At 39.8% G+C, this 26,932-nt stretch overlaps 1 protein-coding gene across 1 annotated transcript; it reads right to left on the bottom strand.

Moving 5' to 3' along the window:
- Positions 1-479: 479 nt before the first annotated feature.
- LOC143582554 (zinc finger CCCH domain-containing protein 3-like) lies at positions 480-2,595 on the bottom strand. The gene is made up of 7 exons (XM_077065087.1): positions 2,517-2,595; positions 1,871-2,004; positions 1,674-1,730; positions 1,460-1,576; positions 1,150-1,365; positions 840-1,070; positions 480-761 (listed from the first exon to the last, which is right to left on the bottom strand). Exons 1-7 carry the CDS (start codon positions 2,593-2,595, stop codon positions 480-482), a joined length of 1,116 nt encoding a protein of 371 aa, XP_076921202.1.
- Positions 2,596-26,932: the final 24,337 nt, after the last annotated feature.

A 26,932-nucleotide genomic window follows, 5' to 3' on the forward strand; every position in this document is an offset into this window, starting at 1 on the left:
GTATACAAAGTACAAACTTTCTTTTTGACTCGACTCTTGTTCATGTGTGATATTTGGTTCAAGTGTGATGTTTATTATTGTATTTTTGGGTTATGTTTTGAGTTGAACTTGTATTATTCAACCCGGTTGAACCTCTCGATACATTCTGTTTAAACCAGTTATACCATTTTTGAATTAAATTCGGTACGAGTAAAATACCGATTTTTAAAACATTGATATTTACCTACAGATGATATATCTATAGGTATTCCAGTAGTTCTTAAACACAAATAATTCATTCTTTAAAGCTTTCCAAATGAACTTTATAATATAGAAAATGTGTCACATATGATGATTTACTATATGGTAATAAAACAATTTAGAAGGTTAAACGCTGTTAAAAGCACACACAAGAAAACCTTATAACTGTTTGACCGTTCAACTGTCATTTGACAAATCACGCGTAAGACAATCAAAGTTCAATCAGACTGATTATGAGATTACGAATGAGAAGAACCAACACGATCACCACAAGAATCATCGGTACCCAACATCACATTGCCAATTTCTTCGCTTTTCGAGCTAGGATTCTTCAGTGAAGTTTGTTCGCTTTTCGAACTAGGATTCTTGAACGATTTCAAAGAAGACGAGTCAACCATTTGTAAAGTGGTCAGCCCATTGAAGTGATTGTACGAATACGCCATCAAAGGGTGATCAAATTTACAATCCGCGCCATAATTGCATGCTCCATATAGACTATAATACCAACATATAGGTTGTCCCTGCATTACAAACACACCAAAGAGTCACTTCACAAACATAATTCACAAGGCCCATTGCTTAAATGGACTATAACTTACGGGCCTTGACGGAAGCCCAAATGGGCCCAACGGGCTGGCACCATATTTAACCACATGTTCCTTTGGGTGATGGTACTTGCAACGTGACATGTACTTGCAAGTTCTGGTGTACATGAAATATCGGCACTCTGGTTCACCGGGCCTCTCGGGTAGTTTAGAACTCTTTGTTGACGGATTAACATGGTCAACAAAAGTCAAACCATTTGTTGACAATATCGGGCTCATATTCCCCTAAGCACAACAAAACAAACGATTTAAGATCGTTGGTATTAGGTAAAAGGCTTTTAAAAGTTAGTAAACGGATGCGTACCATGTGTGGGCCCCACGATTGAGTTGGGCCCGAGGATGATATAATAACGGGCACGAAAGTTTGTTGACTCAAATAAGGCCATGCATGAGCACTGATACAGGCCGGTGCATATGTTGGGTTGGGCCCATATACTATGGGATGAGGATGATGAAACTTGCACCCGACTCCAAATTTACACGACCCAGTTCGTAAATAATGCGAGCACGACTCTTGGCCCTAATTAAGTAACATGTGTTACTTAAATTTTATACATATATATAAACATTCTAATAATTTATCATAATTTTAGTAAAAATAGAAACAATGTAACCTGTCTCATTGGTAGCCCAACCGCGCTTAACAAGACTGGAATAGCACCGTGTCGGTCACGAGGATGATTATATTTGCATGTCGACCCGAACACGCAAGTACCCATTTTTAAAAAATACTGAAAGAATACAATAATTCGATTAAAAAATTAATTAAATTCAGCAAATTGTGTATGAAGTTTACAATAAAAAAATATTTGGAAAAATTATAATTACAGCACAATCTGGTTCTCCTTCTCTCTCTGGAAGGTTAACTCCATGTTTATTATTATCCTATGAATTAATAAACAAATAAAAATTAATTAAAGCACTTAAAATAATAATAATAAAATAATAATAATAATAATAATAATAATAATAATAATAATAATAGTAATAATAAAGAAAATAAATCAAATTAATATTTAATTTACCTGAACATTGATGGTTGGGTGATTAAACTTACATTTGTCACCATATCCACATATTCCAGTTTTCAAATAATATGCACAATCTTGTTCTTCAGGATGATCAGGATATGCCATTGAACCAGTTTTATCCTCTTTCACTTAAAATCATTAATTAAACACAAATAAATCAGGCTTGTCACTTTTAACAACAACCCGAGAAAAACCTAACCCAAAAAACATAACCGAAACCTAACCTTGGTAATTCAGGTTAGTTAATGCTTTCTGGGTTTTGGGTGAAACAAAAAAATACCCGAATATAATATGCGTTCAAAAAACCCGATATTATGTGTAGCGGATAAAGCACCCATTCATGAGGGCATACAAAATTTCTTATTTCTAGAGTAATTCGATAATTTCATATTAATCGATACCACGAATTCACAACTCTTCAATTCAATGGTTAGTATAACTATAAGTTGTAAATAATCATATTCTTAAGCAATCAAAGTATCAAACTATGATATTATAGCATGAAGAATTTGTTGAAAAAAAAAATATATTTGTTCAAAAAATAAATCATGAAGAATTTGTTCAAAAAAATATTTAATTGTACAAAAAAAAAATAAAATAAAATCAAAGAATGATTATAGCATGAAGAAGATATATGTACCTTCAGTTTTACCACCTAAAGGATTCAATGAAGCATTGGTGACGTCACTATTGTTCTGAACATGAAGATCATCCGACATGTTTAAATAATAACTGTTTTCCAAAATACAAAAACCTGTCGGTAAATAAAATAATAATAATTATTATTATCACCCTTAAAATTACGTTTACTTTTAAAATTAGAGGGAAGATGCAATGGAAATAAAAAGGAAAGAAAATCTTAAGACCACGCTTAATTAAATTATATGATCGAAGTTTCAATGCAATTAATTGGAGAATATTCCTTTTTCAAAGAATTTTACTTTCTTTGTGATGGAAAATTTGTTTTTAAAAGCGTTTGCAATCACCCTCAGTGTATACTCAATAAGTATTCTAAGACACCTTTTTAACTGTTCATATTTATTAATTAAGGAAGCATGTCACTGTATGAAAACTCTCGTGAGTTACGTTTCGAACTTAAGATCGTAATATCTTAAGTTTTAACCATTATCTCAATGCCATTGGACCAGAAATATTGTCATTTTCAAATTTTGGACGTTTATTATTATTATTATTATTATGGTTTGATTAGATTAACTAAATTGAAGCTCTTTTGGTATATCTTCATTGAAATTCTTCTTTTTTACAATGTATATTTTTTTTTTTTGAAAATTTTTGGATCCTATGGTATCTAATAATAAATCCAACAATATAGTTGAAGAAACGTGGATCGGCTCACTGGTAGACGATCAACTTTCCTCGTGTATGGGTATGCTATATCACCGATGGTTCTCCGGAGTATGAATTCTTCCACCTACAAAACGAGCAGCACCGTGAACTTACCCCTCAGAAAGGGACAGAGGGGTCCTCTTTGGGGTAACCCTCCGGTGTGAGAATAAGAGATTGTAGGAGAATAATAATAATAATCTGAGAGTGAGTAAGGATTTAGAGTGTATTTCTTGCTTACCTCCCCTTGTGGGGGTGGTGTGGTATTTATAGTGTTAGGGTTTCCAATGATTGGGCTCAGATCCCATTAGGGCCTTTTTGGCCTCCTCCTATTGCTTCGCGCCACGTGTCCTTAGGACACCTGGTGCTTTTTCATTGATTATTCTCTGACCAAGGTATTTCACCTGACCCATGTGCAATCACGTGGTAGCACATGGGTTTTGCTGAGTTGTCCACCTTTCATTGGCAGCTGTCAACATCAGCATATTCTTTATTCCTTAAAGGATACCTTCTGGAAGGTAGTCTGATGAGCACAATCAGGGTTGTCCTTATCCTGATTTGGATAAGGACGAGGTTGATTATGTGCATGTGTGATGTGCGCCTATCCTGGGGATGCGCGAGGTCTTCTCTTTATTCTCACGCGCAGATGTTTCATGCGCAGCTGTGATATGCGCAAGCATATGTAATATGCGTGAGCATATGTGATATGCGCCACGCGCAGATGCGCCACGCGCAGATGTGATATGCGTGAGCATATATGATGCGTGAGCATATGTGAGATGCGCCACGCGCAGATGCGCCACGCGCAGATGTGATATGCGTGAGCATATATGGTGCCTGAGCATGTGATACGCGTGAGCATATGTGATGCGTGAGCATATGTGATATGCGTGAGCATATGTGATGCGTGAGCATATGTGATATGCGTGAGCATATGTGATATGCGCCATGCGCATAGGTTTTGGCTTTGTGCCTTCATGACATCTTGATTTCAAGCCTCTTGTCTATATCTTGTGGGTTGACCCGCCCCGCTCGATGTTAAGGCGGGTGCATACCTCTTCAAGCCCCCCCCAGTCTAATGTGTGTCTTGTCTCGCGCGAGCGAGGTAAGATAGATATTAGACTTAATAGTTTGCTCTTTTAATAGGGTTTGTCTTTTCTTTTTTATTTCTCATCGTTGCGCGAAATTCTATCCTTTTGGTTGAAATGAATCGTCCATGTACGTGGTTGGTTGGTGCTGACATGCGTCAGAGATGGAGACATGTGTCAGACTTTTCGTGTGCTCGAGGTGCTACAGTTGCCTTTCATGTCTCCTCACACAGTGTCAGGAACACGTGTCGCGCTCGTGTTGGCCTGCACCTGCGAGTGGGGGCGCGTGAACTCTGATCAGTACATGTTTCTTTTTCTCTCCTGGGCCTATAAAAGCAAGCCTTTTGAGTTGTTATTCTTCATCTTCATTGTTACTTCAGAGCTTTTTCTTTCCTTCCATTTTCATTCCGATTAAGAGCCTGTCTTTTGCTTCCAGATTTCCGTTCTTGAAGTAACCGCTGTTTGATTCACAGTTGTATGTCTAATAACCCAGACACCACAATCCCCCCCAGCAAACGCCGTGTAAAATCATTAGTCATGTCCACTTTGAAGAAGACCGTCAAGGGAAAACGGGCTGCCGAGGCCTCGTCGGAGGAGGTGGGGAAGGGCAAAACAGTGAAGAGATGGGATGAGATTCCCTGCAAACTGAAACAGTCTGATTTCGACAACCTCGTCACCTCTCAGGGTTTTTTCCCTGAGTACGGCTGTATGCTCCCAGCGGCCGGGCAAACGGCGGCAGATCCGCCCACCGGCTATATCTCCTTATACTGTCATTTTTTCACTCACTGTAACCTTCGTCTCCCGATGACAAGGTTTATGGGTGCGCTGCTTCAGTTTTATGGGATTCACATATCCCAAGTCCATCCTTGTGGACTAGTGCGCATGACTCATTTTGAGTTCATGTGCAAAGCTCAGCGCGAGGAGCCCACCCCTCGGCGCTTTCAATATTTTTACAAGCCAAAAATCCAAGATTCTTGGTTCTCATTTATACCTCGCAGTCAGAAGGTCAAGTGCTGCACTGTTTCCTTCAAAAGCCTTCATGACTTGTCTGAGAAATTTTTTTATATTAAGGCTGGTGTGGTTCCCATCCGCATGACCATGTGCGCGATCACTTCTGCGCCCGCGGATGAGAATGTTCTTAAGAACCCAACGGGCGCATGAGTTAACAAGTTAACTGCTGAACCATCCCCCGCCAAGAATATTTGCGAGGAGGCGCTGGTGGGGGTTGGTATGAGCAAGAGGTGGACCAACAGCGCGACTGAGCCTGTCGTCCAAGTTGATGGCTTATGTGAGTTATTAGCTCATTGCATTATTTCTGCGCGAATATAATTCGTTTTGCTGATATCATTTGTCTTGTTTTATGCAGTAAGCAAGGAATATGTCCATGCCGCCTATGATGAGCATATGGAGGGTGTCTCTGTCGCGCTGGGCGCTGGGGAAGTTGCTTTCCCCGATCGCTTCGACGATATGTTCATCCCTGTTGATTTGGGATTTTGTTTTGACAGCGATGCGCCTGGTAAGCCTTTGTACTTATGCTTATGCCTTTAGAATACCTAATTTGGTTAACATTTCTGTTGCACGTATTGTAGATGCGCTCGAGCTATGAGCTGGAGCTCGCGGAAGAAGAGGTGGAGGAAGAAGCTGAGGCGCCACAACTCAAGCGCAAAGCTAAGGGCAAAACTGGCGCAGGGGCCAGTAAAAACAGAAGAAAAATGATGCCCCTGTTTCTCAGGATCCTCCTACTCAAACGAAGGGAATTGAGAAAACCAAGGGGTTTACCTCCAAGTTTTCCTCGTCTTCTTTGCCTCGAGGTGTGGGCAGTCCTCCTGTCCACACGAGGTATGGTGCCGCCACCTCATCTCTTCGCGCGGCGGACAAGGGAAGCGGCGCTGCGCCTGCTGTTTCCTCTTCTCCAACAGGTATACTTTGTTTATATTTTGTGGTTTTATGAGCGTGATTCCGATAGAGTTATTAATGAATCTTTGCTCGCTCAAATGTTTGTAGAGCCGGCGACTTTGGTGGCTCAACCTCAGGCGCAGCAAGGTACCGAGGCTGCGCCTCAGGTTGCTTTGAAGTCCCCTGTTTTACCCTCGAAGAGGGGGAAAATGGACTTCATGGCGATGCTCGATTCGCGGACGGCGGTGCGCCAAGGTATTCATTGCGCTTTGATTTTCTGATTTTTTCCTTTGGATCAAGTCACGAATCATTTCTCCTTGTTGGTTTTTTCATAGGAATTATAGCTGGCACGCAAGCTGCTGGCGGCACTGCTGGCGCCGGCGCCGGCGCCGTTAGTTCTGCTCCTGCTCCGACAAGCACTGAATCTCCTCTCATTGGGATTACTAAGGAGCAGGAGACTATTTTACGCGCTGATCTAGCGGCGTCGAGACCTCCCTCACCTCCTCCTGCGCGCAGCCCTCCTCGCGAGACTGGTTTTGATTTTTCCAAGTCGCAGGAGAAAAGACCTGTTACAGAGGATGATGAGGAGGTCAATTTTGAAGACTCCGATGGCGGCCGCGCAAGCCCTGTAGCGCCACGAGATATCGTGGCGCAGCCTTCTCGTGGGGCTGGCGCTGACTTTTCTGCTTGCTCTCCGCAGGTATAAGTTCGTTTTGCTCCGCTGTGCGGACTTCCATATTAGTGTTTAGATGACTAGAACGTTGCTTTGTGTTTGCAGGAAGCCGATCACATATACCGCCCGAGATGGAATATTACTGAGGATAGCTCATTTCAGTCCATGGGTGTGTGTGAAGACTTCTGGGCTCACTCTGTGCCTCCGGCTGAAAGGAGGTTTCAGGAGGACCGCGCCCGCGTGGACTTGCTCAACGACCATCTTTTTGCTGGGTCTGCGTTCTTTGCTGCCTCCCAAGAGCTTCGCAATGATTATATAAAAGTGCGTGATGCTCTTGTGGAGGCCAAGCAAGAGGCTAAGGTTTCTGCTTGGAATCTTTCTGACGCTCGAGAGAGAGCTGAGAAACTCCAAGCAGAACTTAGCGAGAACCGAGCAAGTGCCAACGCTGCCTTTGTGAAGCGCGGGCATGAGCTGCAGGCTGCGCGGGAGAAGCTGCAGGCGGCAGAGGCGGATGCGGCCAGGTACGCGCGGCGAGAGCGTGATTTGGAGTTAGAGGCAGAGGCGCGTGATCAAACTCTTGTGCAGGCTATCACTGACAAATCTTTATTAGAGAGTGAGGTTGCGCGCCTGAAGAAAGAGCTCGAAGCTACGCGGGCAGAAAAGGATGAAGCCCTGGCGGCAGCAGCGTCTAACAGCGAAGAGCTCGATGCTGCGCGAGCGGAAAGGAATGAGGCCTTGGCGGCAGCAGCGTCCGACAGAGAAGAGCTAAAACAGACCAAGGAAACTGTTGAGTTGTTAAACTCTCAGATTCCTGCTCTTGAGACGTCTGTTTCTTCCCTCGCGCAGGATCGCCAATGGCTAGTTTCACAGGGTGTGACTCGTTGCGCTTACGCGATGAAATACTCAGACGAGTTTCAGACCCTTGTGATGGATTGCAACGCTGCGTCGCGCTTGGTGGGTCGGGCTGAAGGGTTTAAGGATGGCTATGAATATAGCATGCTGAAGAAGAACCCATCCGACTACCCTTATCAGCTCGACGTTGTCTGCGCTGACATGGCCGAGGTGGGGGAGAAGTATTTGAATACTCCGATTCCCATCCTTGAGCAGGTATTTTAACCTTAATGAGTTTACCTTGACTTATTTTCCTAGTCTTTTGTACTCATACTTTTCCTTGTGACTTGCAGATAGCCGCGCTTGCTGACCAGCCCGATCTCGGCGCGCTAAAGAATTTACTTGACGAGTGTGAAGGGGCTGGTGGCAGCGATGATGGCGCGGGCAATGCTGCCTCTGCTAGCGGCTCTGGCGTGGCCAAAGGACCCGCTCCTGACACTATCGTGATAGAAGACGACTCCATTCAAGACGAACAGCTTGACTATGGTAAGTTTGGAGATGACGAGGAGCGGGCTGCGCCAGATGCTGAGGGAGGTAATGATGAGGGCGATGAAGAGGCTGATGTTGATATAGAGACTTGAGAAGCCCTTCATGTTTTTTTTATTTATTTGTAGTTTGTATCTCATCATTTTGTAAATTTGTAAACTTCTATGTTTTGGAATGAAATTTTGTTTTTCCCTTATTCGCATCTTGCGCATTCCCAATTCATCTCTTTATATTGCATGTGTTTGCTTGTTGAATATAAGATATGCTTGCACATTGAAACTTGAACAAGGTTGTGAGGAAATTATTTTACTTAATCCCTGTCATATTTCAAGTTATTCTGCAATATTCTGAATATGCTGACACGTGCCTTGGCATTTCATTATTCCTCTTTTGCGCGACGTTATCGCGCATTTATTATAGGGAATTATGAATTGAGTTTTTTAGCCTTTACGTGTCAGTATGTGCTACTCTGATATCCATTACAATCCCATGCGCGACCTCGACCTGAGACCTTAACAACTATGTTTTGGCATGTGCTTTGCCTTAGCTGTGCTTAGGTATTTTTATGGTCTAGCTGCGCAGCATGTAGGATGGATGTGAGTAATTTGAGCTAAGGCTCGTATTATTGGGCTAAGGCCCTGAGCTAAGGCTCATATTATTGGGCTAAGGCCCTGACGTTTTAGAGCTAAAACTCGTTAACGCGTTTGAGCTTGAAGCTCGCGCATGTATGTTTTACTTCGTTTTATTTTTAGTTTTGATGTCAATACAATGTTGTCATATTGCTCAAAATTAATAAAGGGAAGTGTGAAACATGTATGCAAAAGGTAATAGAACACATATTAAGAGAAGATAGCGCGTATCATTATTCATAATGGCTTAAAAAGCCTTGATTACAAACTTGACAATTTTTACATGAAACATTTTCTAAGCTGCGCTGCGTTCCATGTGCGCGGGATCTTCTTTCCATTCAAATCTTTTAAAACGTATGCGCCTTTTCCCAATTCTTCCGAGACTTGATAAGGTCCCTCCCAGTTGGGGGACATTTTTCCCGGAGGTATTACGCGGCTAGCTTCATTGTTCCGAAGGACAAAATCATTCTTCTTGAAGTGGCATTCTTTCACGCGCTGATTGTAATATTTTTCTAGTTTTTTCTTGTATTTGGCTTCACTGATGATAGCCGCCTCTCTGCGCCCTTCAAGTAAGTTGAGATCCAACCTCCTTTCGCACTCGTTATCCATCTTATTCATCATGAGCACTCTATGGGATGGGCATCCAATCTCTGCTGGAATCATAGCCTCCGTTCCATAGGTTAGGCTGAACGGGGATTCGCCATTGCTGGTTTTGCTTAATGTCCTGTGCGCCCACAGGACATTAGGTAGCTCCTCGACCCATGAATGGGATTCTCCCTCCAACCTTTTCTTCAGCCCATTCAGCAAGCTTTGGTTCGCGCGCTCCACTTGGCCATTCCCCTGAGGGTGGTATACTAAAGTGAAGATTTGGTTGATGCGCAATTCCTTGAGCCAGCTGGATATCTTCCTGTCAGTGAATTGTTTGCCATTGTCGCTCACAATTTCCATTGGCAGGCCAAAACGGCATATGATGTGGCTCCAAATAAATTGCTTCATTGCCTCGGCTGTGATTTTTGCTAGTGGCTTGGCTTCAACCCATTTTGTGAAATAGTCTACTGCCACTACCAAAAACTTTACTCGCCCTTGCGCTTGTGGTAAGGGACCCACAATATCGATTGCCCATTTGTGGAAAGGCCATGCGGAGGTCACCGGAATCAATTTGTTCTTTGGCCGCATGGTGTTTGGCGCATAGCTCTGACACGCTTTGCATTTTTGGATCTCTTTTAACGCGTCCAAGTACATGCCTGGCCAATAGTAACCTGCGTTCATTGCTTTGGCAACCACCATGCGCGGGCTAGCATGTATTCCACAGATTCCTTCGTGTATCTCTCTGATCACATAGCTTGCTTCCTCGGCATCCAGGCATTTCATGAGCGGTCCAAGATAAGAGCGTCGATATAACGTACCATCAAGCAGTTCGTAGTTCTGCGACTTGTGTCTTATCTTCCTCGCCTAAGCGCGATCGTCCGGTATCTTTCCCTCCTTCAAGAATTCCATTATTGGAGTTATCCATGATGAAGGTGTTGTATGAATTATAAGGACAGATTTCGCTCCCACCGACGGGTTGCTCATTACTTCTACCCTGACATCTTTGCCAAAGTGATCGAAGCTGGTTGATGCCATCTTGCTCAGCGCGTCGGCAGACTTGTTTTCACTGCGCGGAATATGTATGATTCTGAAGAAGTCAAATTGCTCGATGAGTTTTTTCGCCTGCTCTAGATACAGAGGCATGGTGTTCTCCTTGGCATCATAAAGGCCATTGACCTGTGCTGCTACCAAGTATGAATCAACATGGGCCTCTAGCTTTTTAACTCCGAACTTGTGCGCGATGCGCAGACCAGCCAGCAGGGCTTCATACTCAGCTTCATTGTTGGTGCTCTTGAAATCCAACCTGATTGCGTAAGTATACTCATGATTTTCTGGATCCACCAGTTTGAGGCCTGCGCCGGACCCTTCGTTGTTTGAAGCTCTATCAGTGAATAATCTCCAAACATTTTCTTCATTATTGGCTTGCGGAGGGTCTACCTCGCGCTGAGCCTCTTCAATTTTTCCTTCAGGGATTTCTGCGATGAAATCAGCTAAGACTTGTCCCTTGATTGCTGGACGAGGCTTATAGGCGATCGTGTGCTCTCCTAATTCCAGCGCCCATTTTGTCAGCCTTCCTGAGAGCGCGGGACGTCGCAAGACTTGCTGGATGTTGTAATCAGTCAGGACTTCAATGGGATGACCATTGAAATATCTATGAAGCTTGCGCGACGCGTGTGTTAGTGATAAAACTAACTTTTCTATGATGGTGTAGCGCGTCTCAGGATCTGTCAGCACCCGACTTACATAATAGATTGGTGTTTGGATTCCCTTGCGATCCACCAACAACACTGCGCCAATGGCGCGCTCTCCTGCTGACAGGTACAACGTTAAAGTTTCACCAGGAAGTGGAGCTGTGAGCGCAGGCAGATTTATCAGACATTCTTTTATCTCACTGAAAGCTTGCTCGGCCTCAGGCGTCCACTTGAATTGGCTTTTCTTTAAGCAATTTCTCAATGTGTTGACGAATGGGGTAGATTTGCTTGCATGGTTCGCTAGGAACCTGTTAATTGATACCAATCTACCATTCAACTTTTGAACTTCCTTCATGGTGGATGGTGAGGGCATGTCAAGGATAGCCTCCACCTTCTCTGGGTTCACCTTGAAACCATCCTTGGTGACCATTACACCGAGAAATTTCCCTTCTTCTACACAGAATGTGCATTTGCTCGGGTTGAGCTTCATGTTTACTTCCTTTAGGCGCCAAAGGGTTTCTTCGATGTCTTTGAGCATTTGTTTTTCTTCCCTGCTTTTAATCACCAAATCATCCACGTAGACTTCTAAGTTTCTTCCAATTTGCTCGTTGGAAACCGCATCCATGAGTCTTTGGTAAGTGGCTCCTGCATTCTTCAAACCAAAGGGCATTTTTGTGTAACAGAAAACACCCTTGTCAGTTCTGAAGGCAGTCTTGTCCTCATCTTGTGGTGCCATTTGAATTTGGTGATAGCCCTTATAGGCGTCCAGGAAACATTTGAGCTTAAATGGCGCCACAGAGTCCACCTTCGCGTCAATGTTTGGGAGGGGGGTAACAATCTTTTGGACATGCTTTGTTGAGGTCCTTGAAATCAATGCACATCCTCCATGACCCGTTGCTCTTCTTTACCATCACAGGATTGGCTACCCATGTTTGGTATCGTATTGGGCGGATGATATTTGCGCGCAGTAGATCTTCTACTTGCTCATTCATGGCCTTTGCCTTCTCATCCCCCATGACTCTCTTCTTTTGAGCAATTGGCTCTACAGACTTGAACGTGTTGAGAGAATGTTGCGCCAGGTCTCGCGGAACCCCAGTCATATCAGAATGTTGCCACGCGAAGACCGACATATACGTTGTGAGCAATCTTTTCATTCTCAACCTTGTGTCGTCTGATATCGTAGCTCCAATTGTGATTGTTTGCTCTGGGAATTTTGGGTTGAGAATCCATTCCTCCGGCGCGTTGTTTGCCATTGGAAGTCTCATTCTTCCCTCTCGCGGTATACTTGTCACTGCGCACAAATGATCTCGGTATACAAATGTTACACCTGTTGGTGTTGGGAACCCCAACGCGCCGTGCGCTGGTGACGACGGTATGGCGTTGAATTGGGCAATCGTTCCTCTACCCAAGATCATATTATGGCATGAAGTGGTGGCAAGACCAAGAAGTTGACAATTTCAGCTCGCTTGTGTTTCTCATCCCCCATAGTTAGTTCGAATTGTATCTGACCTAGGGGGTGAATAATTTCATTTAAGACACCCGAGATTGGTGCATTCACAATTTCGAGCCTTGCTTGGTCTGCTGGATCCAACTTCCTGAAACATTGCTCATACATGATGTCTGATTCACTGCCGGTGTCCACCAGGACTTTTGACACCTCATAATGAGCAATGTGTGTAGTGATGACTAGAGGACTGCTGATAGACGGGCCTCCCCTGATTCTTGGGAAGATTACTTGTTGCTCGCGCCAATCTCCTTGGACTTGTGCGCTTCTCTTTCTCGATCTTTGCCCTTGCCTTCCTCCCTCGGCTACACAGATTCTTTTGAATTTTTTACTGGCTGAGGCTCCATCTGGTTGTTCATTCTCTGGTCTTGGGTTTTTCACCAGGTGAGCCAAATTGCCTGATTTCACATCTCTTTCAATCGCATCCTTCAAATGGTGGCATGCATCGGTGTTGTGCCCTGTGGACTTGTGAAACTCACAATACTTGCCACTGTTTGGTGGTCCCTTATGGAGTAATGGCTTGGGGCTTTTAAACTGGACATTCTCTGTGCTTAACACTTGTGAAGGCGTTTTAGTGAGGGGAGTCCATATTCTTGGTAGAGGTCTGTTAGGCTCTCTGCCGCCTTCCCTATTGTCACTTTCTCCGCGATTACGAATGTCTTTTTGGGGCTGGGGTGAACTTGGTTGCGCCTGCTTTTCTGCGGGAGAAAAACTGGTTTGTTGCAACCTGGACCATACGGAGGTTTGTTTGCCCCTCCTTTCATTGTTGCGTGGTGCTTCTGTTTGATGCCCTCTATCTCTTGCTCTATCTTGGCAATTTGTTTTTCATTTTGCGCGAAGACTCGCGATGCTTCCATTAGCTTAGCCCAAGTGGTTGGCATGCCATCTCTGCTCACGAGAGCTCTGCGGAGTTGATCACTGCGCGCACCTTTTATAAAGGCCACGCGCAAGAGTTGCTCAGTGATACCTCCAATTGCAAGAGATTCCTGATTGAAACGGGTTATGTAGTCTTCAATGGTTTCATCATTCCTGCGCACGCAGTGCATGATGTCATCGGGGTCGCGCGTGTGTCTGCGCTGCTGTACAAAGTGAGCCTGGAACTTCTCCAATAGCTCTTCGAACCCATCGATTTGTCCAGTCGGCAAGCTTTCGAACCAGACACGCGCTGCGCCCGTGAGGCAGCGAGCAAACATGTGACATCATGTTGGCATTGTCCAGCTTTCTAGGTTTCCAGTGTTGTAAAAACCTTGTAAGAAATCGTCTGGATCTGTTGTGCCATCGTACTTGCCCAAACCACTTGGCATCTTGGTTTTGTGTTGAATGGGAGCCTTCGCGATGCGCTCAGTGAATTTTGAATGCTTCACCAAGATGGCTGGCCTATATGGTGTGGTTACGTCCACTTGCCCTCTCGCTGGTGGGTTGTACGGTGTGTATAGATCCATATCGGCTTTGGCTCCAGGCGCTATGTTCATGTGCGCGCGGAGCTGTGAGCCTCCTACATGAGTATCTCGCGTCTTCCTCATGCTGTGCACTTCTTCATCACTAAAATCAGCATGTTCGGTGTGAACAGAGTGACCATCTTCCGGCGCGCGCGCCCTTTTTGTTGTCCCCTGACCGGTTTGTTTGTCAAATGCGAGCCTTTGTGTTAAGTCAGCTAACTTTTTGTGTTTGACTAGCTCATTGTATTTGTCCATTAAACGCCGTTGTTCGTTTATGAGCCATTCTTTAGGGTCATTGGTTTCAACTTTCGGACCCATTGGTCCTTTTTGTTTTGCGCCAGTCAGATTCTGGAACGTGAGATCGTCTGGAGGAGTTTCAGTCTGGCTATGAGGTGTTGTGATGAAGGGATGGTTACTGGTGGTGCGCGCAGTATCACGCGGCGCCCTCAGAAACTGCTGTCCCTCATTAACATCCTCAAGCTCATTATCCTCCAGAACTTGATCGCTGTTTCGAACACCGGAAACCATGGTGAAGTTTTTCAGAGAGAACTGATGAGATAGTGATTTTATTGCCGTTGTAACAGGTGATGGCGCCAATGAAGAAACGTGGATCGGCTCACTGGTAGACGATCAACTTTCCTCGGGTATGGGTATGCTATATCACCGATGGTTCTCCGGAGTATGAATTCTTCCACCTACAAAACGAGCAGCACCGTGAACTTACCCCTCAGAAAGGGACAGAGGGGTCCTCTTTGGGGTAACCCTCCGGTGTGAGAATAAGAGTTTGTAGGAGAATAATAATAATAATCTGAGAGTGAGTAAGGATTTAGAGTGTATTTCTTGCTTACCTCCCCTTGTGGGGGTGGTGTGGTATTTATAGTGTTAGGGTTTCCAATGATTGGGCTCAGATCCCATTAGGGCCTTTTTGGCCTCCTCCTATTGCTTCGCGCCACGTGTCCTTAGGACACCTGGTGCTTTTTCATTGATTATTCTCTGACCAAGGTATTTCACCTGACCCATGTGCAATCACGTGGTAGCACATGGGTTTTGCTGAGTTGTCCACCTTTCATTGGCAGCTGTCAACATCAGCATATTCTTTATTCCTTAAAGGATACCTTCTGGAAGGTAGTCTGATGAGCACAATCAGGGTTGTCCTTATCCTGATTTGGATAAGGACGAGGTTGATTATGTGCATGTGTGATGTGCGCCTATCCTGGGGATGCGCGAGGTCTTCTCTTTATTCTCACGCGCAGATGTTTCATGCGCAGCTGTGATATGCGCAAGCATATGTAATATGCGTGAGCATATGTGATATGCGTCATGCGCAGATGCGCCACGCGCAGATGTGATATGCGTGAGCATATATGATGCGTGAGCATATGTGATATGCGCCACGCGCAGATGCGCCACGCGCAGATGTGATATGCGTGAGCATATATGGTGCGTGAGCATGTGATACGCGTGAGCATATGTGATATGCGTGAGCATATGTGATATGCGCCATGCGCATAGGTTTTGGCTTTGTGCCTTCATGACATCTTGATTTCAAGCCTCTTGTCTATATCTTGTGGGTTGACCTGCCCCGCTCGATGTTAAGGCGGGTGCATACCTCTTCAATAGTGAAATGGTCCTATTACTCGGACACTCAAATTTTAATTTAGTCATCCTCAATACGCCACATATAGGTCTTCGTTTTCCCAAAATCTCATCAACTTTATCTGCATGTATTGTCTAGGCTTATATGTGGCGTAAAGGCCACAATCTTTGATTTGATATATACATCTCATATAGCTTTATATGACGCGTTTAGGGTTAGGTTGGATGTTTAATTAAAAATCTTAGTTGTGTGAATAAAATAATCCATAGTGAATCATAAAGTTCAGCAAAATGGCTTCCTTTATGGGTTTTGGCCCATTTTGCTAATTTACGTGATTTGGGGAAAATGTGGCATGAATAGGTGTAGCAACATCATATGATTTTTTAAGAAAATTGAAAATAAATAATCCTAACTTTTGTGTATTAACCGATAATCTTAACTTTAAAAATTACTACCAACGGTCCCAACTTTCAATTATTTTTGTTTCAATGGACCTTCGTTAACGCCGTTAAGTTTTTTTCCGAAACCGATATTTTAGGGATGATCGGAAGAACGATACGATTCGACTGATGTAAAACTTATCACGAAACAGTGATCCAAGCGACGAAACAATGTTTTACGATTCGACTTCAAAATCCCTAAAATATCGGATTGAAACTCGGAAAAAAAAACTTAACAGCGTTGAGTGTTTTTTAACGGAGGTCCATTAAGACAAAAATAATTGAAACTTGGGACCGCTGGTGGTGATTTTTAAAGTTTGGATTATTATCGGCCAATAAATAAAAGTTGAGATTATTTATTTCCAATTTGTTTTTTTTTTTAATGTGCCATCATGTTGCAAGTTTTGGTCCTCGATTTTTTTAAGTTATAAATCTAGTTTAAACTAAATGTTAGAATTAAACACGGTTTTAGTTCTTGTGTTTTAACTAGATTACTAAATTGAAGCTCTTTTAGTTTGTCTTCATTGAAATTCTTCGTTTTACTCGGACGATTTTTTTTAATTATTTATTTTTTTTTTGTAATTTTATGAATCATATGGTATCTAATGGCTTGGTACCATCATAATAATTCCAACAGTATTGTGAAATCATAAAGTTTAGCAATAAGGTGGTTCTTTGTAGGTTTTGAACCATTTTGCTAATACAAGTGAATTGAGGGAAAATGTGACATGCATAGGTGTAGGAACATCGAATGTTATATGATGTACGAAACTCATTAGAACTCGTATATGGTGGGTATGGGAACCTATTCAAGATTTAGGTGTGTGAAACTCATTAACACTCGCAGATGGTCAGTATAGAGGATGTTATTCAAGAACTAGGTGTTGGTGTGACATGCATAGTTGTAGGAATATCATATGCGAGAATGAACTATAATAACTATTTAAATGTGTTTAGATTAAAAGATTAGGTTAAACAATGAAACTGACGAACTTAAGTGAAATTCGTGTTTTAAATGCTAGCATTTGTACTTTCAGATGGACCGAACACAATATCTTATATTAGCTCGCTTATATGTATTATGTTATTGGCTATCTTTTGATGCTAGTGTAAACTTATAAGTTATAACCAACTTTCTTATTGAACGCTTAATATTATCTTGATATGAATTGCAAGCGCGATTGTAATCAATGAAAACATTTAAGTAACATTTCAACATAGGATTGAAAATGAAAATTTTGAAACCATTTTTCAAGGAAAATTAACAAACACGGATAAAAAGATTCGCGAAAAGGGAGCATTACAAATTATGAGACATGCACATACAACCGTGGTTGATTGTTACGGTATTCGAGACAACCGTCAATCTCTCAAGAACACAAGAGAAGAAGAGAAAATAGACCCAAAATAACAATTCTTTCTTATTCTTTTTCTTATACAAATTACAATATTTAGGAAAACAAAAACATAAAAATAGAAAAAGATAAACAATAAGGAAACATAATTTAACTATAGCAAGAAACTAAATAAAAGATAAACTTAAATAATAATAATAATAATAAACTTATTAATATAACAGGATCGCGTCATTCATACACGAAGGGTGTGTGTATAAAATGTGTTATTTGGTGTAAAAGTAACATATCATATATTGTTGATAATTGGTGACATTTACTTTGAAGTCAATGAGCTTTACATTGATGATTGATTAATAAATAGTGTATTGAGATCTATATGTCTTGCAAGGATATGTGAAAGCATAAATAACAAATATGGTGTATTGAGATCTATGTCTTACAATGATATGTGAAGTTTACATTAGTTTATGGTGTTGAATATATATGCTAAATCTTTATAAAAAGATGGAATATTGGTTTTAAATAATCATAACTATGGCCTATTGGTAAATATCAGTCCTAACTTTACACTTGCCTACTGACCGTCCAAACTATTGATGTATTTATTTTTAACCGGCCGCGACTAACAGATGTTAACTCCGTTAGTGATTTGCTGACGTGGACCTTCCTCTCCGGCTGCATCACGCCGGAAACTTGCCGGAAACCTGCAACTCGCCTCCATTCTCCCTAATATTGTTACACAATCTCTCTCTATCTTTCCCCTCATTCGAAACCTAACCGACGTGCCGCAGTTGTTGTCTCCGGCGAAGTCCACCCTCGTCAATCGTGCACCATTCGAGGTAATTGACACATCATTCGACTCGTTTTTATCCTATTAACAAAAGCCCTATGCTTATTTTGTAAATCGTGTAACATTGATTTCAAATTTTTGAAAATAAAATCGGGTTGGTATATAGGGATTGGCCATGAAAGAAGATGAAATCTACTTCATTTTCTAATTTCCAATGTCTTTTGAAGAGAGAGGGAGACGGTGTGACGATATTAGGGAGAATGGAGGCGAGTTGCAGGTTTCCGGCAATTTTCTGACGTGATGCGGGTGGAGAAGAAGATCCAAGTCAGCAAATCACTAACGGAGTTAACATCCGTTAATCGCGGCCCGTTAAAAACAAACACATCAATAGTTGGGACGGTCAGCAGACAAGTGTAAAGTTGGGACTGATATTTACCAATATGCCATAGTTGGGATTATTTAAAACCAATATTCCTAAAAAGATATTTGTGCTCTATGCGTAAATTTTGTTATTATCATATGCACTTAATTATTATGAAGTATGAGAGAGATAGTTAATACACACTCATATGAATCCTATGACCAATATTATCGATTGCACCGTCTATAGTTCGATTTTGATGAACTATGGTGATTTGGGGTTCAAATTGGTGGAAAAATGCATGTAAACATATGGATGTCAAAAAGACGCTTTCTCACTGAAGTAGCCGTACGCATACCAGAGTAGCATATGCCAACTCTAGCTGGAGCAGCCATACGCACACCGGGTTAGGTGCACATGGGTTAGAGTTTTTCACTTGTGTGTTGTAATTTAGTTTTCCCGTCAAACCATCATAATTTTCGTATGATAAAAGTTGTAAATTGATATAAAATCGTTTTAACTTTTATGTAATAAAATTTGTACATGGATGCAAAAAAGCTTTTGGTCTTTTTCATGCAACAAAAAAAATTTATATGTAAATAAAAATGTCAATTGGTCCCTTTGTGTTTTTAACTTTGCAGGAAATGTGACACAGGACAAGGGAAGTAAAGACAGTTTGTCTCTAAAATTCAAAGATAAAAAGGTACTTGAAAAAACAGGTTCGAATTAAATTGGTCAATAAATTTCTGCCTTTTGTAGTTGAAACTGTAACATAGTATTTTCAAGACTTTGTGTTTTCTGTTATTTGGTTTGGATTATGCATAGTGAATTGGGCCCTGACCCATGCTAATCTCACATGCATTGCATTTACTTTTTTTAGGACCCTCACTCTTGTTTATATGATCCCTGTTTTTGGGTTAACTTTAATATTCTTTTTAATAATTTTCTACATTAGTTTATACCATAACAATTTAAGACATTGTGTCTACTGTTTTTTGGATTAACATAGTGAATAACTGAATATTGGATCTGGATTTACTCTAATTCAAACACATATTTTTTTAGGACCTAGACTTTGATTAAATACTGAATTAGGGGTTTGAACGCCTTGTTAAAAGATGACAAGGGGAGATAACATACAAATTAAATAAAAATATAACGGAACCGCTAATAAGAACTACTGAAAAAATGACGAAGTGGCAATTTGGCAATTACACGAATATCACAAAAACTAACGAAAGTGATTTTATTACGCTCTAGGATTTACAAGTGGCGTAACTTTATTACACTACAATTTTACAAGTTGCGTAATTAAATTATTGTGCTAGTAAAATTGAAGCATAATTACTCTAGGTGGTTATTTGTGTTATATAATGTAATTATGTTGTATGCGCAATTATCAAATTGCTATCAATCCCAACTTTTCTTTAATTCGTACCGTTCGAAAAAAAAAATCTTCTTCGTATTTGATCCAACTACTAAATATTAGTATGTATGTGTCCATTAATGTTCTTTGGATTAGCATATAGTAAATTCGGTTTGGATTTGTGCTAATTTCACACATCTACTTTCTTTTAGGTCCTTGGACCTTGCTTAAATATAGAATGTTGCTTTTGAACGTTTGATTGTCAAAATATGACTAGAATAACCATAATTGGGATATCTACATATATATTATGCAACATGAATTGTGTCCTTGGCTACAGTGGTGTCACTTTTATCCGAAACTAGGGGTGGCAAATGGGTTGGGTTGGGTCGAAATGGGTCATGAACGGGTTAGGGTAGGAATTGGTCAACTAAAAAAAGGGTTGTTTTGGTTTGAGTTGGAACGGGTTAGGGTCAAAAGGTTGGGTCAAAACGGGTCCGGGTCAGAACGGGTCAAGGTCCGAATGGGTTCCGGACTGGGTCTTTTTTTTTTCTGAAGAACGAGGGCAAAGGCGGAAGGTTTTAGGTTTTTTTACATTTTTCGTTTTTGATTTATATTTTGAGTTATGATTTTTTTATTATTATTATTTTTTGAATTTTTTTGGAGGGGTTTTTATTGTCAATAAAAACCCCTCCAAAAAAATTCAAAAAAAATAATAAAAAAATCATAACTTAAAATATAAATGAAAAATGAAAATGTAAAAAAAACTAAAACGTTTCCTCCGTTGTACTCGTTCTTAAAAAAAATAAATAAATAAAATTAAAAAAAAACCCAAGAAATGAGCTGAAATCGAAAGTCGACGAAAACGAAACATAAACTAAAAACTGAACCGAATTGATCGAAACCGAAAAATCGATCAAAACGAAACTAAAAAACTGAAACCGAATAGAAATGAAATTGAAAAAACATACCACAGCGAAATAAAAGGCCAAAACCGACCAAAAAGAAACCGAAACCCAACCCGTTCAGTGCTCCAAAACCGACCACAAAGAAACAAAGGAAAGCGAAGCCCAACTAGTCCAGTGCAAAAACTCGTGTCGGCTCGAAACCTAAACCGAACTCGTTCCAATCCAAAACTCATTTCAACCCGAGCTTGCCACTTTTACACTGACCCATATCGACCAATTTCTTTAAATTTGTTGACCCATTTTGACCCAAAAATGAAAAGGTGGAATTTCAAGTGACCTATTTTGACCAATCTTATTAAAATCTATGACCAAAACCAACTCATATGATTTTAAAACAACCCAAATTGACCTATTTGAAATGGTTTGGGTCAAGATTGCCACCCTACCCGAAACCTAACCCGAAAAAATCCGTACCCGAACTCGAACTAACCCGACCCGAGAAACCTGAACCCGAGAAAAGGCTAAACCGAACCAGAACCGAAGTAATTTGGGTTGGTTCTTGGGTCCGAATTCTAGATTTCGGGTCAGCCCGAAAAACCCCGAATAAAACCATATATATTTTTAGGTATTACATGCAAAACCTTAGCCGCTGTCGTTATCAGAATTTAGTCCAAATCGACTATTCATTTCACCTATTATGAAGTGATTACTAATGTTTCAATTTATGACTAAAAACAACTATAATCCAACACCACAGTCACAACATACTGAAGATGATTATGTTGATCTTATTTATTATGGTTGAACTTTGTTAAATTTTATTCCTTTTAAGATGTTTTATCGGTTTATTTGTTTTTGCTATTTCTTTATTTACTTTTCGAGTAAAGAAGAATATGTTATATTTAAATTTAGTAATGTAGTTTTATTTTTCTAGGATACTCGAAACCCGATTAATCCAACCCGAAAAAACTCGAACCTGAATTACTAGAACCCAAAGAAACTGTGAGAGATTTGGGTTGGGTTTCGGGTCTGATTTAAAACTTTGAAACCCGAAAAACCCAATCAAAAAAACCTGAATCCTGAAAAAACTAATCCGAAGAACACCCCTACTTAGCTATGCTAGTATCATGTGCATCTACCTTCTCACTTTAAATGGATTTGAAGTTTTAAGTTTTTGGTGGTTTCAAACATCAAGTTAACTTACATTATATCAAAACATAATATACAAATAAACAATTTTATTGAATTATCCCAACACATTGTGCTCCACAAATACTATTAATGATGTAATAGGTTTGCTAAAAGCAGAAACACCATAGAGAACATATGTAACTCGAATAAAGAAAAATTCATTACATGAAACAAAATTCACAAAAGGAATTGTAAGATATACAACTTAAGAACAAGAAATAAGTTTACAAGGTTATATATACATCGTACATAGATTATACTGCTCAAGAGGGATAGAAATACAAGTACTTCACTTTAGAGTTGTTCAAACATCTTCAAATGTAGCAACGTAACCGACGAGCTTGCAAGGTCAAGAAAACTCAAACAACATTCACGAAATTAGAAAATAGAAATAAAAAGCGTAAGAAGAATAAGCTCATGAGGGATAACGCCACAACTTTTATCAAAAGTTTGTTAAATCTTGCTCCATTTGGCAATCACAGCATCAAAAACAAGATCAAGTGATTAGCAATGCTTGAACAAATCGAGTTGTTTATAACGATAATCTTGAACTATCCCAAAGTAGTCAAAGGGCTTGCAAGGTCAAGAAAACTCGAACAACCTTCATAAAGTTAGAAAATAGGAATAGAAAACGTAAGAAGAATAAGCTCAGGAGGGATAACGCCAATACTGTTATCAAAAGATTATTGAGTCTTGCTCCAATTCAAGATCATATTGAGCCAAATTGTATATGAGGATTAGAAACAAGATTAGGTGATTAACCATGGATAGAACACAAAGAGTGTTCTAGTTGGAGATGGTGTTTTAAGGTTGAATAAAGTTGCACATTCATATAAGGACAGTATGGATGGATGATGGTGCTCAATATTATATATGGGGAGGGAGGGTGGGTGGGTGGGTGGGTGGATGGATGGATGGTTAAAAGGGGTTGGGTATAATCAAGTGTGTTGTAATAAAAGAGGCTATTGTGGTGTCATTTTCTACATATAAGGACAGGGAGAGGAAGCATAATGAGAGTTTGTTTTTTTGGTTTTTGAAAATATGGTACCACCATTATTTTGGCTTTGACTTTTAATTCAACTCCCCCTAAACAATATTTAACTTTTGAATTTAAAATTCAAAATTAAGTTTGTTTAAAGTAATTATGGGGCTATTAGTCTATAGATTCACTAACTAATTCCACCAATTACATAATAATTTAAAGGTGCATCTTAATTAAAAAGGTTTAAAGTATAGATACCAATGTTCTTTTGGTCTAGCGACATCAGGCGTTTATCATCATTAAAGTGTTACGAGTTTGAGTCCCACAAAGTGCACCTTAGATGGATCTTAAGGGTAGATTTTAGGAGATGTGAACACATTGTTCAAAAAAAAGGTATTAATAAGGGTTGTAGAAGCAGACATGACGTATGCTGAGGTGTAGGGCGGTAACAAAGGGTGTAGGTTGGTTTTTCGCTCCCCTCGTCTCACATAAAACACATCTCGAATTGACATACTCTTCTTCATCTTGGGATGACCACCCCATCTTTCTCTCTCACCTTCCACCTCAGTCCATCTAGGCCTCGTGGTCACCTCGACTCCACTGCCTTCACCCTAAGTGGAAATATATGAAGATATAACTTTATATATAAAAAAAAAAAAAGTATTTATGTTCTAAAATGTGTGTCAAGTTTGTTTGATGACCGATCGCTTTTTATGATGTTAAAGCTATGTGTTATCGAAAGGAAAGGGGGGGGGGGGGGGTGTAAAAGGGGCTTTAATATTTTACATTAAGTTGGGTGTGTTATGGTTGATGAAATGTGATTGTGAGGTGAGTTGAAGATAAATGATTCGTTTAATAATTATTTAATAATTAAAAAGATAAAAACCCATGAAAAAAGCCCTTCATGCTTGCCATGCTACTCGCGAAAAAGCCCTTCATGATCTTTGACGTTTGTGGCGGGGATTGGCACCCCATCTTGCCACGGTGACAGCCTTCGGCACCGAAAAGTGATACCATAACACACATATCCTAAGGAAAAAAAAAACTATTCATTTGCACCGGAAAATAAGCTTAATTCATTAATCAAACATTTAAAATAGTATTTATGAATAATTTGTAAAAAAGGAGAGAAGAACAAGAAGAAAGTATTTATTATCTGTATATAGTAAAAGTGAAGCTTGGTGTCACAACTTGGTTTTCTGGTTTCTCTATATTCTTGTTTAGGATTTGTTATTTATAAAAAGGAGAGATATTCACACATGTGCTTATAAAGACTATAGTTTTAAAGCAAGTAAATAAGATGATTAACTTTAGAATGACATAATTTTTATCTCATGCAAGTATATTAAAGTTACAACACCAACAAAAATTTTGCTACGTCCAATAAATGGTCCATTGGCACTTGATTGCCATAAAGAAAACAAAACTGACAATAAAGAAACTCAGAGGTTTGTTCTTTCATTTCTGAAAATTGTCTGATTGGCCATTGACCACCTCTTATTCGATTATGGTCACACTCACACATGATACCAACTTGAATTAGAAAACTAATAATATTGCTAGTCAAAGTTGGTGGTGGTAGTGTGGTACCACTTTCAAGTCTCTCTTACATTTCTAAGAAAAATCTTTTTTAAGAACAATAACAATATAAATATAATAAAAGGACTAGCAAGATGCTAGACGAGAAACAAAAGTTACGGGTTACAAAAAGAGGTCGGAGAACAATTCACTCTGACTATCAAAAATTACATAACTTCGATCTATTTGATTTGATTTAACGGAAGAAGCAAAGTATCGTTAGGCGTTTTCATAGGCGATCTTGACTCCCTCCAAAAAACAAAGAATTCCTAGCCTTCTAGATCTGATATTCCATATGGTCACGTTAGTCCACGTTGCCTTTAGTTTGTCTCTTTTTTCGACAAATCTAAAGCAAGTTAAAAAGATCCAACCTACGATGAAGAGGCGAGAAAGTAGACCACTCCATGAACAAAGTCAATTTTAGGTCTTAGAAGAGAAATCGCATCCGGAAAAAAAGGGTGATCTACCTCCTCTTCCTCCACAATGCAAAACAGGCATTTCGTAGAAGAAATGGTCACATCTCTGGTCATAAGAATTCGAGAGATGGGGATATGATTCCTAACCATTCTCCAGACAAAGCAATTAACCTTCAAAGGTAGCCAGTAACCCATTTAAACTTAAATATACAACTTGTACAAAAACTAGACCAGAAAATAAGTGACTAGAACAAATCAATGACTATTTTAGTAAGTAACCTTAATAATATTATTAATTTTTAAAGCATGTGTACTAATAAAACTATTGTCTCATCTCTCATGAAGTAAAACTTGAAATGGTGGTCTTCCATTTGTCCCTCCCATTGCAGTTTCCCATTTCATGCAATTCTTCTCTTATTTATTACACATGTGATGTCAATCTCATACCCCATTTAATACCCCCTGCTACTCCTGTTTATACTTCACCACCCTTCACTTTTCATCAATTTAAAGGTCCACCACTTGCTCTTGGTTACTTAGATTTTAGTTCATATATGTTCTATGTTACTATCCTTTTATGTGTATTTAAGAACTTTAGGTATGTAATTAAGTTGTACGATTTTGGATTTTAGACTATCAATATATCATCCCTTTTACAAAGACTGTCCAAAGGATGAGTTAAGACTTATTTTAGCATGAAAGGTCGTGTACCTGTGTTACACAATCGCAACTAAAGTAATTAAATTACGTGTTTACATGTCTAATTAGCTAGTTTAATAATTTGCATTGATATTTTTAACATTTTTAGTAGAAAGTTCATGTTAATGTTGTACTAAAACTAAGCAATTTGATTATCAATATGTTTTAAACTAGAATCAAAAGTTAAAAAAGAACATAATCTTAGCCTTCAAAGGCGGATCTAAGGCCAACCTAGGGGACAAAGTTGCGCCTTGCCGGACTTAAAGTTAATTTGTAATAAAAAAAATTGGTTAAAACACATTACACGCCTCTTCCCAAACATGTGTTATGCTCGGCCTAAAACTGAACGATTCGCTTTCGCAAGCTCATCCACAACACTCCCTAGATCCACTTAATCTAAATTTCGTTGGGAGTTGCAACAATAACTAAGTAGCAAGTTCACGACTGCCCTAAATAAGTTGGTCAAAATACCGTTCTTAATTTAAAAGAACCCTTAATGTTTGTATATTTTCATCGTGTTCAATGAATTGCTCAATATATAACTAGCAATTGATTCAATTGCTAGTTTATATATGAGTTATTGTGATGTTTGTTTCTTCTATATAATACTAATGGGTTAGGTTCAAATAAGAAGTTTGATTTTCCTAAGAAGGCTAGGAGGGAGAGTATTTTATTCTAACACTTTAATATCAAAACTCATCTATTTTAATCTCAAAACCACACTTACATTAATTTTCAAAAACCCACTTACATAAAACCCAATTACATATTCACCCATCTCCTACAACCACCACTACTCCACCGCCACCACAACCGTCACCCACCCGCCACCCACCTCGCCGGAAAAGTCCAAAAAAACACAATGAAAAACACTAAGAAAAACACAATAGAAAAAAACACTATGAAAAAAAAAACACAATGATAAAAACACAATAAAAAACACAATTGTATGACACAATGGAAAAAACACAATGAAAAATACTATTGTATAACACAATTTTGTAAAACACAATTTGGTAAAACACAATTTATAAAAAACCCATTAATTTTTTTTTTAATTTTTATATTACAATATGGTACTCATATAAAAGATAAAAAGACACTCGTTATTATGGTGAATTTGTTTTTTAATAAAAACGTC

This window comes from Bidens hawaiensis, unplaced genomic scaffold (assembly GCF_021521415.1).
Source record: "Bidens hawaiensis isolate Kalapana, Puna unplaced genomic scaffold, B.hawaiensis_p1.1 tig00031783_1, whole genome shotgun sequence".
In the NCBI taxonomy this organism is placed as follows: Eukaryota; Viridiplantae; Streptophyta; class Magnoliopsida; order Asterales; family Asteraceae; genus Bidens; species Bidens hawaiensis.